The sequence below is a fragment of the Mytilus californianus genome, unplaced genomic scaffold, assembly GCF_021869535.1.
Source record: "Mytilus californianus isolate M0D057914Y unplaced genomic scaffold, xbMytCali1.0.p SCAF_38, whole genome shotgun sequence".
NCBI lineage: Eukaryota > Metazoa > Mollusca > Bivalvia > Mytilida > Mytilidae > Mytilus > Mytilus californianus.
Genome location: NW_026262688.1, coordinates 1386853 through 1403804, shown reverse-complemented (window position 1 = coordinate 1403804; position 16952 = coordinate 1386853). Strand labels below are relative to the sequence as shown.

At 31.9% G+C, this 16952-nt stretch overlaps 1 protein-coding gene across 1 annotated transcript; it reads left to right on the top strand.

The window, feature by feature from the left end:
• Positions 1 to 715: 715 nt before the first annotated feature.
• On the top strand, positions 716 to 15454 carry LOC127736842 (tubulin delta chain-like). The gene is made up of 9 exons (XM_052247430.1): positions 716 to 809; positions 2279 to 2331; positions 2966 to 3044; positions 6286 to 6344; positions 7326 to 7467; positions 8736 to 8888; positions 12903 to 12998; positions 13656 to 13728; positions 14981 to 15454. Exons 4-9 carry the CDS (start codon positions 6293 to 6295, stop codon positions 15140 to 15142), a joined length of 678 nt encoding a protein of 225 aa, XP_052103390.1. The 5' UTR covers positions 716 to 809; positions 2279 to 2331; positions 2966 to 3044; positions 6286 to 6292; the 3' UTR covers positions 15143 to 15454.
• The last annotated feature ends 1498 nt before the right edge of the window (positions 15455 to 16952 follow it).

Below are 16952 nucleotides of genomic sequence, written 5' to 3'. Positions count from 1 at the left end.
TAATATTTTAATATCGTATTATTATTACATGAAGCCTGTTGGTAGCAATTGGCAGGCACTTAGAATTAGTCATACTAAATTAATTATCATGTCTTAAAAGGCTTTTTTTAAGCCTTCCTGTCGATAGTCCAAATAATTATCATGATTATGATGTCTTGATAAGATTTTTTTTTTATTTGCTTTTTCCTGCAACAGGAAGGCGTCAAAGCAAAAAAATAAAACAACCTTTAAGACATCATCATTATTTGGACACACTCAGTCCAAAATTCTTCACTTCCAAAGATTATAACATTTCAAACTCTATTAAATTTTATTGTCCCGAATTTCCAGAACATTCCATTTATATTATCTGAAAATACGGGTTTACCAAATTTCACTGAGTTTGATGTTTAATACTTTCCAGAATTGATATATCTGGGAAAATTACTTAATTGTGGACACCATTTTGAAATCAAAGTAGATCTGGGCACACCTCAAATGGTGCATGTATATAATCTTATTTTACATGTATGATTTCTGTTCGATATTTCTTGAAATATTTTTCACCAATAGTAAAGAACACAAAAATTAAGACTTTTGGTTTTTACATTCACCTAACTTTTTTTATGAAATCACACATGCATGCATTGAGATAAAAGGAGTGAGGCTGTGCTAATTCATTTGTCTCTTTGTTTTACCATCACCTAAGTCTCTTTTTTTTTTTGCTATTTCAGACACACTTTTATACACCCTGATGGAAAACAAAGATCTGTACATGTAGATAGTGAGCCAAAAGTTGTACAAAAGGCTTGTAAAGGTCTCAAAATAAGGTGAGTAAATGAACATGAATAAATACAAAAATGAAGGACGAGAAATTCAGAAATGTTTGCTTGCATTTATTATTGTGATTGTTGATCAATAAACACAAATACTGTCTAAGGGGAGATTATTTATTATTGCAAATTTTAAATTAAGTTTTAATTTTTTTTTTATATTTAGGACACTTTGATCATAACACAATAATTAAAACATGGCAAAAGAACAAGACACTATAAAAATTAGATGTGGTATAATTGCAAATGGGTCAATATCCCTAATGCGCCTCCAATTGAGGAACACAAAAGTTGTGTGTAAACATGGTAAACAAAAAATCTCTGTGTAATGATACTGGACATGTTTCAATTTTTAACAAGTGACTGAGCTTAACCATTTGTGTTGATCTGGAAAGTAGAGGACCATAGAATAAATATGTAAAAACTATGGAGTTATTAAATGTATTCAAATTATTAAATTTTCAAAGAAATTATTGTGTGAAAAAGGGATTTTTTACCATGAGGAACCGCATCACGAAAGGATTTTCGGGGTATGCGAATTTACGGAAAAATGAATCACACTTCGTACCCCAAAAATTTAACCACATATGTGAAAACGTCTCAACTTTGAAACCAGCCATCATACATATCCAAGTTTACGATATGGACTGAGCTAGAGAAGAAAACGTACCATTACCGCGTATGTAGAAACAATTGTGCATATTGCCCCAAATGAGACAACTTTCCACCAGAGACCAAATGACATAAAAGCAGCAATATAGCTAGGTCACAATACAACCTTCATGAGCAAAACCCACAACTGCATAGCAAGCTATAAAAGGCCTAACATAACAAATGTAAAACAATCCATACGATAATACTTACAGCCTGATATACCTAGAAAAGAAAAGAAAAACGATATACAGCAACAACTACTAATTTGCATATCGGTGGTACCATCATGCTTTAATTTAGACCCCCATCCTTTATAACTTGAAATTTACTAGTACTCTATATAAGCCATACTGTCCATCAAAAGTCATGACCACTATCCTTTCAGTTGATCCTGATTCTTTAAAAATGCTCTTAGGGAAGATATTGCCACTGATGGTCTAGGGTTCCTGACTTTGTCAATGGCCCCATCCTTTATAACTTGAAATTTACTAGTACAGTGAAACCTGTTTTAAGAGACAACTTATGGGAGAACAAAAAAGTGGTATCTTAAATCAGACAGGTGGTCTTTTGATACAGGTTCAATGTACTACAGAGGGATCTAAAATTTATGGTCTTATAATACAGGTTTTTACATAATACAGGTGATCTAAAGCAGGTTTGACTGTACTTTATATAAGCCATCTCCATCAAAATTCATAAACACTATCCTTTCAGTCAACCCTGATCCTTCAAAATGTTCTAGGGAAGATATTGCCACTGATGGTCTGGGGTTCCTGACTTTGTCAAGGCTCATAAATATTTTTTTTTTTCAGAGATGGAAATATTGTATCTGGAAAGAGAGGAAGAGGAACAAATTGGGCATTAGGTATATATATATCACCATGACAATGCAAGAGTTGTCCCCCTCTATTCAATCACTCTTTGAATAACTGTACATGTATGTAAATTCAAAAATATTTGCTTGCATTTATTTGTGTGATAGTTGAATAATAGCTGACTAAAAACTGCTGAACTGAATTCCACCAAATTTATAGTAATTCCTTTGCAGGACATGAAAGTGTACATGTACATCTGCTATTTAATTTGGCACTGGCTACAGTTACATGGAAATGTAACAATAATAAAAAGATTATTGTTACATTTGAGACCAATTTGCTGGAATGCAGGGTTGGGTAAGGATCTGATTAATTATGAATGTTACAATAATAATTGTGTCTATGGTTATATTATTGTTACATTTGTAATTAATTGGATTCTTACCCAACCATATATTCCGGCAATTAGCCTCCAATGTAAAAATATTTTTTTTATTATTGTTACATTTCCATGTAACCGTAGCCTGTGCCATTTAATTTTTGGTCTGAATTTTCTCTGGTTGATTCCATTACTAACATGGACTTTGCGATATTTGATTATACATCATGTATTATTTGGGGATGATCAGCAACACATTTTTTTCCCTAGAAAGACTCACAAAGGTTTCCTTGCATGATTTAAAGGTTACCATGGACTTACGAAGAGTGGAGAAGATCACATACTAGAGGATACTGCAAACCAAGTCAGGAAAGAAATTGAGAGGTAACAATATTTTATTGCGAAAAATGTGATAACAATACATGTAGTATTGCTATAATTGAAATGTTGATTTTTGTCTTTTGATCTAAGATGGAATGCTGAATAATTTTTATACGCCCGTTTACGGGACGTATTATGGTATACTGTTGAGCGTCCGTCTGTCCGTCCGTCCGTCGTCAACATGTCGGACATTAACTCAAAAACGTTTTGACCAATATGCATGAAACTTTGGTGAATTGTTTATATCTATTGACGTGACCTCCCTTTCATTTTTTATAAATTTCAGATTTACCGTTTCCGAGTTTCGGGGTTTTATTCATTAAAAAAGGGGGGTTTTCATGTTTTTGGACAATAACTCAAAAACAATTTCACCAATTTGCCAGAAACTTTAGTGAATTGTTTATTTCTATCCACATGAGCTCCCTATTGATTTTTATAAATTTTTAGACTATATGTTTCCGATTAATGGGGTTTTATTCATTACAAAAAGGGGGATTTTCCACTTTTCGGACAATAACTCAAAAACGCTTTGAACAGCCTTCATGAAACTTTGCTGAATTGTTAATATCAATTGATGTGACTTCCCTTTTAATTTTTATAAATTTCAGATTTTATGTTACCGATTTATGGGGTTGTATTTATTAAATAAGGTGGGATTTCAGTCAATAACTCAAAAATGATTTGAGCAGTAATTTTTTTCATAAATTTCTGTTATGTGTGGAACTTTATTTTTTTTGTTTATAGTCTGAAAACAGATTTACTAAGTATTGTGCAACAGCACAGTGTATTGCACAACAGCAAGAAATCTTTAATTGAATATTAATTCAATTCATATAACCAATTTCAAGTTTTTTGACTACATTTATTCAGAAACCTATAATATGTCAAATATTTAATAACAATCCAAATACAGACCTGTATCAAGCTTGAATATTGTGTCAATTTTTGCCCCAACTGTTCAGGGTTGGACCTCTGCGGGCGTATCCAGCTGCGCTCAGCGAAGCAGTTTATTCAATTTATAGTAACTTTTTATGTTGCATTGATAAAAGGAGATGTGTGTCATTTTGAATTTGATAGCATCCACACAGTACACCTAAATACATAATTAATGGTTCTTTATACATGTTATACAGCCCTAAAGCCCAACTGACAAGTATTGCACTGTAAAGCAAGGTCTTAATAACTGACTTAATTCTGAATTCCAAACACAAGTAAAAAAACTATAAAAAAAAGCAATTAAGGCAAATATGTTGCCAACAGACCTTGGGCCTAATTTTTTTTTCATTCGCTGTTTGGTTGTTTTGCAAGATGTCGCTTTGATATTTGGTATATGATATTGAACAGTTTATGCGCTTTTGAAACTGACCCTATTAAACTGAACACTTTTTCTTGTTAGAGTTATCTCCCCGAAGACTGTTTTTCTTGTGTTTGCTACTCTGTCGCAACTGTTAAAGATTACGACAAAATTAGTTCACCAATTCGCTCGTTATATCCTCAGGATGTTGAGATAGGTTTGGATCGAAGCGCTCCAGAGGCTCTATATGAGAGTTATTTCCCCTTATGCATTTGATATAAGTGATATGCATTTGAAACTGGCAAACCATAAGTGATAGAGACTTAGGGTCTTTTGATTTGAGGTCCTATGTCCAAAAAAAAGAAAATTAGGTCAAGGTCAAAGGTCAAAGTCATTTTCAAAATTTTTTATTTTTTTTATTTTTTTTTTTTTTTTTCTTCTGCTTAATTAATTTTTTTCTTTCGCAGTTTTTACTTTCAAAAGTTGTCGCTGAGATTTTTGGTATGTGATATCAAACAGTTTATACGCTTTTGAAAATGACATTGCTTAATTGAATAATTTATTTTGTAAGAGTTATCTCCCCGAACACTGTTTTTCTTGTGTGTGCTACTCCTTCGCAACCGTAAAAGATTACGACAAATTTATTTTACCAAACTGCTGGCTATATTGTCAGGATGTTGAGTTTGGTTTACATTGAAGCATTCCGGAAACTCCATATGAAATTTATTTCCCCTTATGCATTTGATATAAGTGATTTGCATTTCTAATTGGTAAACCATAAGTGATAGAGACATAAGGTTTTCAGATTTGAGGTCCTTGTTCCAAAAAAAAGAATTCGGTCAAGGTCAAAGGTCAAATTCTAAATTTTGATTTTGGCTTATTCTCACTTCTTTTCATAAACCGTACAAAATATCGACAACATTTTTTTTATTAAATTGTCATTTACAACATGTCGTAACTCCTGAATTTTAGTTGAAAGGATGCGTATACATTAAATGGGAGTTTTTGCCCCTCTAATATGTAGAACTATGCGTATAGTGATATAACTCATTAACCATACATATTAAAGACCTAGGGTCTTTTGATTAAGTATTCTTGGTTTATGACCTTGAAATTGGGGTCAAGGTCAAAGGTAAATTTGACATTCTAGATTTTGACCTTTGCTTTAAATTCTTATTTATGCATTATAAAGCCATATGAGCTTTAAGTTACAAGCCATATGACTTCGAAAAAGCAAACCTGAAATGACCTTGTGTAAACCGGAAGTAGCTACATTTTAGACTTATTTCATACAAAAGTGTGTAGAAACCATATATTTTTGGAATCAGCACCATTTGACACTGGAAATGACATTTTAAACCAAATTTTCATATTTTCATAGCAAAAAAAATTGTTAGAAATGGAAAGACCTTCAATTGTTCTCTGAACAATTGGTTTTTAATTATTAATTATTTTGCGTGGGATATACATTTTAGTGGATTTTGTGGGTAAAGACGAACTCATATTTTTAGAGGCTTGGATGCTGACTGACAAAACCATGAAATCAATTTTAAGCTAACATTAAATTTTTCAATCCAAGAAAAGTGGTGCTCACGAAAATGAATTAATCTACAGTATTTACTCCTTGATTAATTTATGTATAATTATTTACATCAATATTTCAATATAACCCAACAACACAGAAAATTCAAAGACCTTTTAGAGGTCAACAAAATCTGCAACAGTAAGTAGTTAGGTGCATATACAGTATGTCGAAATTACCTTGTTTCTCAAGAAGTTTTTTTTTTTTTTATTATATATGTGACATGTACAGTGGTTGTATTATGATGCACAGTTTGACTGGTGGTACAGGATCAGGTTGGTATTATATACAGATGTGACATGTACAGTGGTTGTATAATGATGCACAGTTTGACTGGTGGTACAGGATCAGGTTGGTATTATATACAGATGTGACATGTACAGTGATGGTATAATGATGCACAGTTTGACAGGTGGAACAGGATCAGGTAGGTATTATATACAGATGTGACATGTACAGTGGTTGTATTATGATGCACAGTTTGACTGGTGGTACAGGATCAGGTTGGTATTATATACAGATGTGACATGTACAGTGCTTGTATTATGATGCACAGTTTGACTGGTGGTACAGGATCAGGTAGGTATTATATACAGATGTGACATGTACAGTGGTTGTATTATGATGCACAGTTTGACTGGTGGTACAGGATCAGGTTAGTATTATATACAGATGTGACATGTACAGTGGTTGTATAATGATTCACAGTTTGACTGGTGGTACAGGATCAGGTAGGTATTATATACAGATGTGACATGTACAGTGGTTGTATTATGATGCACAGTTTGACTGGTGGTACAGGATCAGGTAGGTATTATATACAGATGTGACATGTACATAGGTTGTATTATGATGCACAGTTTATCTGGTGGTACAGGATCAGGTTGGTATTTGTATGTATGTAGTTACTATAGCTCGTGTGAATGAAACAACAAAATTTGTTATGTCCCCTTGGTCTTTGAATTTTTATATTTCTTTATATTCTTTTATTATAAGCCCAAACTTATAGAAATAAAACGATTCAGCAACATATATTTCACAACTGTTTTTTTCTCAATATCATATATTCCATATTATCATGATGTAAAGTAATTGGGCAAAGGGAGACAACACAAACCAATCACAAGGCCTTATGATGTTCCTTTTGTTGTCTTTTTGTGATTTGTGGAAATATCAAGCTCAACTTTATAAACATCTATATATTCTTAGAATAGAGATTATCCAATTATTATTCCTGTACTGTGGGGATCATTACCTAACTGAACCTTACATAGACTTGTATATATTTAGCATTAGGGTCCAGTCTGTGTGGGGCCATCAGGGAGGAATAACCCACGAACCATCTAATTTCCTGTTCTCTAGGGATCATTCCCAAACAGAACCTTACATATATTTGTATATTTTGTAGGATTAGGATCTCGTCTGTGTGAGGCCATGAGGGAGGAATATCCCATGAACCATCTGATTTCCTGTACTGTGGCACCATGTTTGACAGGAGAAAGTCCGTTACAGAACTATAATGCTTTGCTAACACTGTCATATCTTCAAAGGTAAAATTACAAGTAATATAATGTGGTAGATTTTTGTGATTAGCATAAAATCTCCTGCCTACACATCCTCACTTGAATCTGATCTTTAAGAAAAATTAGGGACAAGAAACATAAAAAAAACAAAACCTGGGAATAGGTTTGTTCCTAGAAATTCCAAAATTTAAAATGCAAAAAAAAAACAACATAAACAACTTAAAAATCCATAGATTCTTTTTGTGTTTATAATTATATGGTTGCATCTTCAACAGTGTATTTTTCATGTCATTTATTAATTCAAAAAAGAACAAATAGCTGTTAAGGTCTATGATTAATCAATGTTGTTACATGTATTTTCCTGCCTATTTTTTAATTACTTGTATATTTCCTATTTGTTTACTCTTGAAGCTATACATAAAGATTTCTTGAATAAAATATTTTTACAATTATATTATTATTGATGGGACCTCATTCAATTAATATCTAGATTCTGATTTGTCCAAACCCAAACTGGTGTTATATTTTGTTTGTTCTTTTGTTGTTTTTATTGGCAGTTTCTTTGTTTTCTACATTGTTATATATTTCTTCAACTATTCCTAATTAAAATGTTCAATTTAAAACCAAACTGGTTTTAAAAACTATTTATTTAGTTTAAATGATCCTTGACAAAAAGTTTATGTTTCAGAAACACAGACTGTGTTGTTCTGACCTATAATGATGATTCTATTTCAGGAACACAAACTGTGTTATTCTGACCTATAACAATGATTCTATTTCAGGAACACAGACTGTGTTGTTCTGACCTATAAAGACAATTCTATTTCAGGAACACAGACTGTGTTGTTCTGACCTATAAAGACAATTCTATTTCAGGAACACAGACTGTGTTGTTCTGACCTATAACGATGATTCTATTTCAGGAACACAGACTGTGTTGTTCTGACCTAAAATGATGGTTCTATTTCAGGAACACAGACTGTGTTGTTCTGACCTATAATGATGATTCTATTTCAGGAACACAGACTGTGTTGTTATGACCTATAAAGATGATTCCATTTCAGGAACACAGACTGTTGTTCTAACCTATAATGATGATTCTCTTTCAGGACCACAGACTGTGTTGTTCTGACCTATAATGATGATTCTGTTTCAGGAACACAAACTGTGTTGTTCTGACCTATAACGATGATTCTATTTCAGGAATACAGACTGTTGTTCTGACCTATAATGATGATTCTGTTTCAGAAACACAGACTGTGTTGTTCTGACCTATAAAGATGATTCTATTTCAGGAATACTGACTGTGTTGTTCTGACCTATAATGATGATGTTCTCGGAAAACTGCAGAAAAAGATGGAGAGCGTTTCTTTTGATGCCATGAACACCTCTATAGCATCTGCTCTTGGTGGAGTATTCCTGCCCACAGATACTATGTCACCAAAAAGGTTAGATTATCTCCCCTTATATAAAACTAAAAAGTATCTTACGATGCCATGAACACCTATTCTGTATTTGGATATTTCTGCCTAAATATCTACGACATCAAAGAGGTTAGATTGTCTCCCCTAACATTAAGTGACCATATTTCTTTTGATGCCATGAACACCTCTATAGCCTCTGCTCTAGGTGGGGTATTCCTGCAAACAGATACCATGACACCAAAAAGGTTAGATTATCTCCCCTTACATAAAGTAAAAGTGTTTCTTCTGATGCCATGAACACCTCTATAGCGTCTGCTCTTGGTTGAGTATTCCTGCCGACAGATACCATGACACCAAAAAGGTTAGATTGTCTCCCCTTACAATTATACATTCAGATTTTTTGAATATCACTTTTACATATGTATAATAAAAAAAACACTATAATTTCATTAAGTATACAAATACCTAATGTTAATTTGGTTAAGTACCAAAAAGATTAGATTTGTTGTTTAAATTAGAAAAGAATTAGTATAATATTGACATGAAAAATAGCTTGAATTGCCTCCCTTTACTCATAAAATGTTTTTTTTTATGGTACCTTCTTTAAAGATTAAAAAATAAACAATTTTTCACCATAGAGTTTTATAACTTTCACCTTACATATGCATAATACAGTATAAAAAATCACACTATGCACAAATTCTTAAAAATAGTCCCCTCATGTATACAAAGGGCATACATAGTTTCTTCCCCAAATCTATACGACATAGTCATATGTTTACACTTTCAGTTTTGATGTGTTCCTCCCTTATATAAAAAATGTGTAGCAAATAATAACCCATTAAAAACAAGCTATATACTGTCAGTTCTTTTACAAACAAGGAATGGACTGCTTTCCATTATGTTAAAGGATGTAAATAGTCTCATACCACATCTTCTTTTTTATATCAAAACTGTAAAACATGGTCACTTGTTTACACTAAATAAAAAAATGTTGATTGTATCCCCTGGCACTAAAAATAATTAAAAAAAAAGTTGTCCCTTCTCATAAAAGATTTGATTTCTTTTACAAAATGTTTTAAAAAAATTTTGATTGACCCTATTATTTGACCCAAAATATGGTGTTTAAAGTTTTTTCTCAAATCTACAATAATTATGTAACATCTTTCCTGAAAAATGTTGATTAACTCTCTGCCACAAGTTTAAATTCAGATATGATGTGTCATCTCTTACACTTAAGTCTTCTGTAGGATTTTGGTTACATATTTTAAATTCAAATGAAAATGAGTCTTTATTATATAATGTTTATAAAATTAACAAGCAGTTAAATGATGGATTTGCTTCAAAAATTAAATTGCTACTATCAAAATTGAATTTCACTCATGTTTGGGAAATCAATGTACTTTTTCTAAAAAACGATTACTTTTAGCCCTTGTGAAGAAGCTCAATGAAAATAACATTATATTTTGGAAAAATTGTCTCTTTAATGATGATAATTCAATAAATGGAAATAAACTAAGAACCTACAGAAAATTTAAAGTAAAGTATGAAATAAAAAAGTACCTTTTATTGAATTTAGATAAAAATGTTACAAAAAAATATACCAAAATAAGAATAAGTAATAGTATTCTGGCTGTTGAATGCGGTAGATACAATAAAACAGCCTTGGAAAATAGAATATGTCCTTTATACCATTAAGAGGTGGAAGATGAATTCCATTTTATCATAACATGTACAGAAATTAATAAAACTAGGATCAAAATGTTTAATGAAATTTCTTTTATTGTCCTCAGTTTTAATTCAATGAGTAAAGAAAACAAATTTGATTCTATATTTTCTTGTGAAGAATGTGATATTTTACTTATTATTGTTAACAATATAAGTGAAATGTATAATGAGAGAAACAATTATAATGTCAATATATGAACTGTGTGTGATTGGTGGCTTATATATATATAATTAACTTATAATGTTATATATAATCATAATATTTGAATTGATAATTTTATAGAGGAGGCATGCTGTCAAAAATAGTATTATAATTAAAATTAATAATCTTTATTTTTTTTTCAATGCTACATGTTTGTTTTATTTAATGTCTATCGTCTGTTTGTTTTCTTTTGGTTTTGTATTGGTTTGTTTATTTAGTAACAATCCTATTGTTTGGATTTTCAACTAATAAAATTCTTATTCTTATTCTTACACCCTGTCTCCTATAACATAAAAGAGAGTCTCTAGAAAGCTATGAAAGTAATCACTGCTTCCACCAAAAAATTTTGAATTGACTCCCCTTACATGACAAATTGGGTAAACATCAAGTTTCCATAGAAAAAGATATAATAGTCAGCCCTTAAATGACAATAACACAAACAGTCAGGCCTCACATTAAAAAAGTTGGTATTGTCTCCAATCAAACCAAAAAACAAATTTCTCCCTTTACATTAAAATTGTGTAGAAACTCGTGACATGATTTCATAAGAAATGGTGCCCCTTACATACACATTGTTTGTTTTGTCTCACGGTCACCATGTTAAAATAATCATGTACGTTATCACCTTTGTCAACAATTGGTAAAAGTGATCACTCCTACATCAAATTAAATTGATAGAAGATTTTTTATGGCTTTTTTAGCTCACCTGGCCCAAAGGGCCAAGTGAGCTTTTCTCATCACTTGGCGTCCGTCGTCCGTCGTCGTTAACTTTTACAAAAATCTTCTCCTCTGAAACTACTTGGCAAAATTAAACCAAACTTGTCCACAATCATCATTAGGGTATCTAGTTTAAAAAATGTGTCCAGTGACCCAGCCATCCAACCCAGATGGCCGCCATGGCTAAAAATAGAACGTAGGGGTAAAATGTAGATTTTGGCTTATATCTCTGAAACCAACTCATTTAGAGCAAGTCTGACGGGGTAAAATTGTTTATTAGGTCAATATCTATCTGCCCTGATATTTTCAGATGAATCGGACAACCCGTTGTAGGGTTGCTGCCCCTGAATTGGTAATTTTAAGGAAATTTTGCTGTTTTTGGTTATTATCTTGAATATTATTATAGATAGAAATAAACTGTAAACAGCAATAATGTTCAGCAAAGTAAGATCTGCAAATAAGTCAACTTGATCAAAATGATCAGTTGACTCCTTAAGGAGTTATTGCCCTTTATAGTCAATTTTTAACCATTTTTCGTAAATTTTTGTAATCTTTTACAAAAATCTTCTCCTCTGAAACTACTAAGACAAATTTAACCAAACTTGTCCACAATCATCATTAGGGTATCTAGTTTAAAAAATGTGTCCGATGACCCGGCCCGCGAACCAAGATGGCGGACATGGCTAAAAAATAGTACATAGGGTAAAATGCAGTTTTTGGCTCATATCTCTGAAACCAAAGCATTTAGAGGAAATCTGACGAGGATAAAATTGTTCATTAGGTCAAGATCTATCTGCCCTGAAATTTTAAGACCAATCAGGCAAATGTTGGGTTGCTGCCCCTGAATTGGTAATTTTAAGAAAATTTTGCAGCTTTTGGTTATTATCTTCAATATTATTATAGATACAGATAAACTGTAAACAGCAATAATGTACAGCAAAGTAAGATCTACAAATAAGTCAACATGATCAAAATTGTCAATTGACCCTTTAAGGAGTTATTGCCCTTTATAGTCAATATTTTACAATTTTCATAAATTTTGTAAATTTTTACAAAATATTTTCCACTGTAACTACTGGGCCAAGTTTATTATAGATAGAGATAATTGTAAGCAGCAAGAATGTTCAGTAAAGTAAGATCTACAAACACATCACCATCACCAAAACACAATTTTGTCATGAATCCATCTGTGTCCTTTGTTTAATATGCACATAGACCAAGGTGAGCGACACAGGCTCTTTAGAGCCTCTAGTTTTCCGTTATAACTTACTTCCTGGAACATATGATAAACCAGACAGTAGATTAGAGTTTACAAGCTTAAGAGGAGTTAATCAATGTATGCATTACATTTTTTGTATTCTAATTGCAAGTTCATATTTTTTGTTTTGTAGTGGGCCAAGTATAGGTATGGAACCTTGGGAGATGATAAGATCAGTTTGTCCTCTTCCAGCAAATAAATTTATACAGGTCCATCATATAGCTAAAAGGTAACTTAAAACAATTAAGTAAAAAGTGGTACTGTAAATTCAGAGATTAATTAGTTCATTTATTGGTGTGAATTTTTGAAATATGGACACAAATACAAGATAATATGTGCTATTTCAGGATAACCTGCATACAAATACATGTATCTGATATCAAAATGCAAGTCTTTATAATTGGGAATCCAACCCTGTCACGTTATTTGCAGTTATAAATACCTCACAATTGAAACCTCCCAATATTTTTTTGAATTTACAGTACATTCAAGCAAATTCTGGACCTGGTAAAACTTATCTGATAACAATTGAAACATATTTGTTTTGAAAGGATGTCTAAAATTATTGCAAAAGGATCTTTATTTAGTAGTTTTAGCTTCACATGTAGTGGTGCTCCAAATTATTGGAGATGTACAGATACTACTGTAAATTTTAGAAATTATTGCGATGTTTTTATTGTTGCGAAAAAATGCGACAGTGTTATAATCGCAATAACTTAAACTCGCAATTTGAAAATTTTTATATGAATTGAACAGGATTTTTCTCAATATCGCAAAAAATTAAAATCGCATTTTAGTCTAAAATGACAAAATAGCAATAATAAATGGACGGATTAATTTCTTAATTTACAGTAATCCATAGTATGCTTTATTTTTGCTGTTACAGTAAGCTGTCTTGGGCAGGATTACAGAAACAGATGAGTCAAGGCATTAGGCGACATGATAGCAAAGGAAATGTAGTATCCTTATATGTAATTAGTATCAGGGTCAGAATTAGGTTTGCAGAAAAGAGAATACTGAAAAATGGGCAGAAAAAACTAAACAAATAGGGACTGTTTGGTTGGTAGTGCTGAAATATATAGAATAGAGAACAATGAGCAAAATATAAAGTGTAAGATTTGATTTGATTTTGATTTTTTGTGTTTTAACGCCACTTTTAAGCACCGCTTTTGGGCTATTTCGTGGCGGCCAGTTTTTATTGGTGGAGGAAGTTGAAGTGCCCGTAAAAAACCACTGACCTTTAATAGGAAAACTGACAATCCTAGTCAATTAAGATTGGAGTCGAGAGCACCCGCACGAGGGGGGTTCGAACTCACAACCTCAGTGTTGACTGGCTAGTGATTACAGTAGTAACTACTTAGACCACTCAGCCACCGAGGCCCCTTTAAGTGTAAGAAAACAGCATAAAAAATTAAAGAAAACAAAAAAAAAGAACATACCCCTTAGTGTAAATGAAAATGATACTTTAATAATTAAACAGAAAAATATATTAATCAAGAATATTTACTATGTATTTCAAAAATAACGTAGGTGTGCATTTAACACAATTTGTTGATTTAAAATGATCATGATCTTTCAATTTAAAAGTAAAAACATGTTGTATGATTGCCAATGAGTAAACTATCCACAAGTGAAAAATTGTTGTGGATGTAAGCAACTATATGTCACCTTTATACTCCCTTTGGCATGACTAAATATGTTTGGTTATCCCCTCCACTATGACAGTGATGTGACCGTAACAATAAAAAAAAGTGAATAAATATCAGTTGAAAGGCTTTGTTAATCAGATCAACACCAAGAACAGACAAACAACAAAAAGACAAAAAAAAAGAAGATATTAAAAATTCTCATCTTTTAGTTTTTTGGTTGAATTATAAACAATTACCTGTCCCTGTTTACATTTATTAAGGTAGTTCATTGGTTGAAATATTGACAGTTATCTGTCCCTGTTTTCATCTGTCACATGTATATACAGTCAAACCTGCTTAAGAAACTTCCTGTATGAAGCAAAAACCTGTGTTGAAAGACCATTAGTTTAAGGTCTCTCTGTAATAATGCATTTCATATAGATTGAACCTGTATTAAAAGACCACCTGTCTTATGAGACCACTTTTTGACTCTCCCTTGGGTGGTTTCTTAAAACAGGTTGCACTGTATATTATTTAATGCATCAAGAGGAGAGAAACATATATTTTCCTTATACAGCATCAGTTTGGTAGTATAGGTAATGTAGTGATAGCACGAGGTGATAGCACAGAGACTTTTTATCCTCAGATGACACAGGGGCTGGAGAAAAAGTTCCGTAAATCTTTCAACACTGTCAGTTGGAATCCCTTTCCTATAGATATCTGGACTGGTATGAGTAAAAAGTAAAATAACAAAAATACCAAACTCTGAGAAAAATTCTAAAGAAAAGTCATAAGCCTATAGCAAAATCAAAAGTTCGAACACATCAAACAAATGGATTACAAATGCCATATTCCTGACTTGGGACAGGCTTTTTATATGTAGATAATGATAAATTAAACCTGGTTTTATAGCTAGCTAAACCTTAAAGGATATGTTTAATTATTATACTTCCTGCAAGAATGTCCTTCTTTAGTAAAATTGCTCTATTTTTGCATAGTTTTTAAAAGAAATGTATAGAGTTAACTGCACTATGCGATAATAGTATGCATTACTGTTGCAACAGACTTGATATTCACGTCAATCATTTTCAATTTCATGTGCAAAGGCAGGCAACTGGGTTGGATTTATTAGCCTGACAATTAATTAACTATTATAGTTAAACTATAAGGGGAAATAGTAGATATCATCTAAATTTTTCTGACATTTTCAGAGACTTTAAAATACTGTAGTTTCTGTTAGAACGTTTTTGTTCTTTGTTTACTTTTGTTTACTGCTGTTGAAGCCAAAATTGTTTGAATACTTTAGAAGTCATTTGTTACAGATAAATAGTTATGAACACATCACTGTTTTTAAAAGTTATTGAGTGCTATGGAAAAGGTTAATGAGAATGAAATGGAAGGGGTATGGAGTAAACCTTCTTTAGACAAAATCCAAAATAATACCGGGCAATCAAAGCTATATGACACGATGCCTTTTGGTACTTCTTCATCTTGGAGTCAACATGAGTTCATGCCTTCAACAATGAGCAAAATATAGGTACCTCACAGCAAGTTTAAGACGACCTCTAGCACAAGCTTAAGAAGAATTCTACTTGTTAAACCAGTCAATAATGATTTATATTCAGATAGAGTTAAAATCAATCTTTTCACCTCAAAACACATACTTTTGAATCTATTCATTTTTAACTCTTTCTAGCAGGCAAGTAGACAAAGTCAACTTTCTTTAAGACAGCATATTTATATGCAGAGTTACATAAAGGGCTTCTTTTCATAGTATAAAGCATTTTTTTTTTACATAGAAATACACTATTGGCACTATTTGAAATAGTAAACAGTCAGTATAATAATGATTTTAATGTTGTGTTTAACATTGACTATGGAAAATAGTAGCCAGGGTGAGAGACAATAGTGCACTCCCCTTCAGGTCATGCACTATTGTCTCTTACCCTGGCTACTATTTTCGAATAGTCAATGTTAAACACAACATTATTATATAAATAATGTTGACAATTACATTTAGAGATACATAATCTTTTGTAGACATCTATTAAGTTTTTTTATTTTTAATCTCTCAACTTGTCGAGCAGTTTAAAAATTAAAAAATTTGACCAATGAGAGAAGAAAAAAAGTATTGTATCTAATGAGAAACACATAAAACCTTTTAAAATGATATGGTCCAAAAAAAGAATTTGAATTTCATGTAAAATAAAACTAATTTTAACAGTATGATGATAAATTTCTTTTAAACATGATAAGAATTTTATTTTATTTTCACCTGTTCAACAAAAATATAATAATTAATTGATTTTTTAAGTCTTTTGATATCATAAAGCATCTATGCCAAAACAGCTACCGGGTACTCCAATATTTGTGTTGGCTAATAATGAGCCTCCTCATGGTGTTTTTGATTATGTGATTACCTGGACACCCCCATGAGGGGCCCCAATAATGGAAAACATACAATATTCATCCATACAACATATCTGGCAGAACAGTTACTGTAGATTCATTTATTTTCGTTGGTACCATTTTTGTGGTTTAAGGAAAAATTGCAT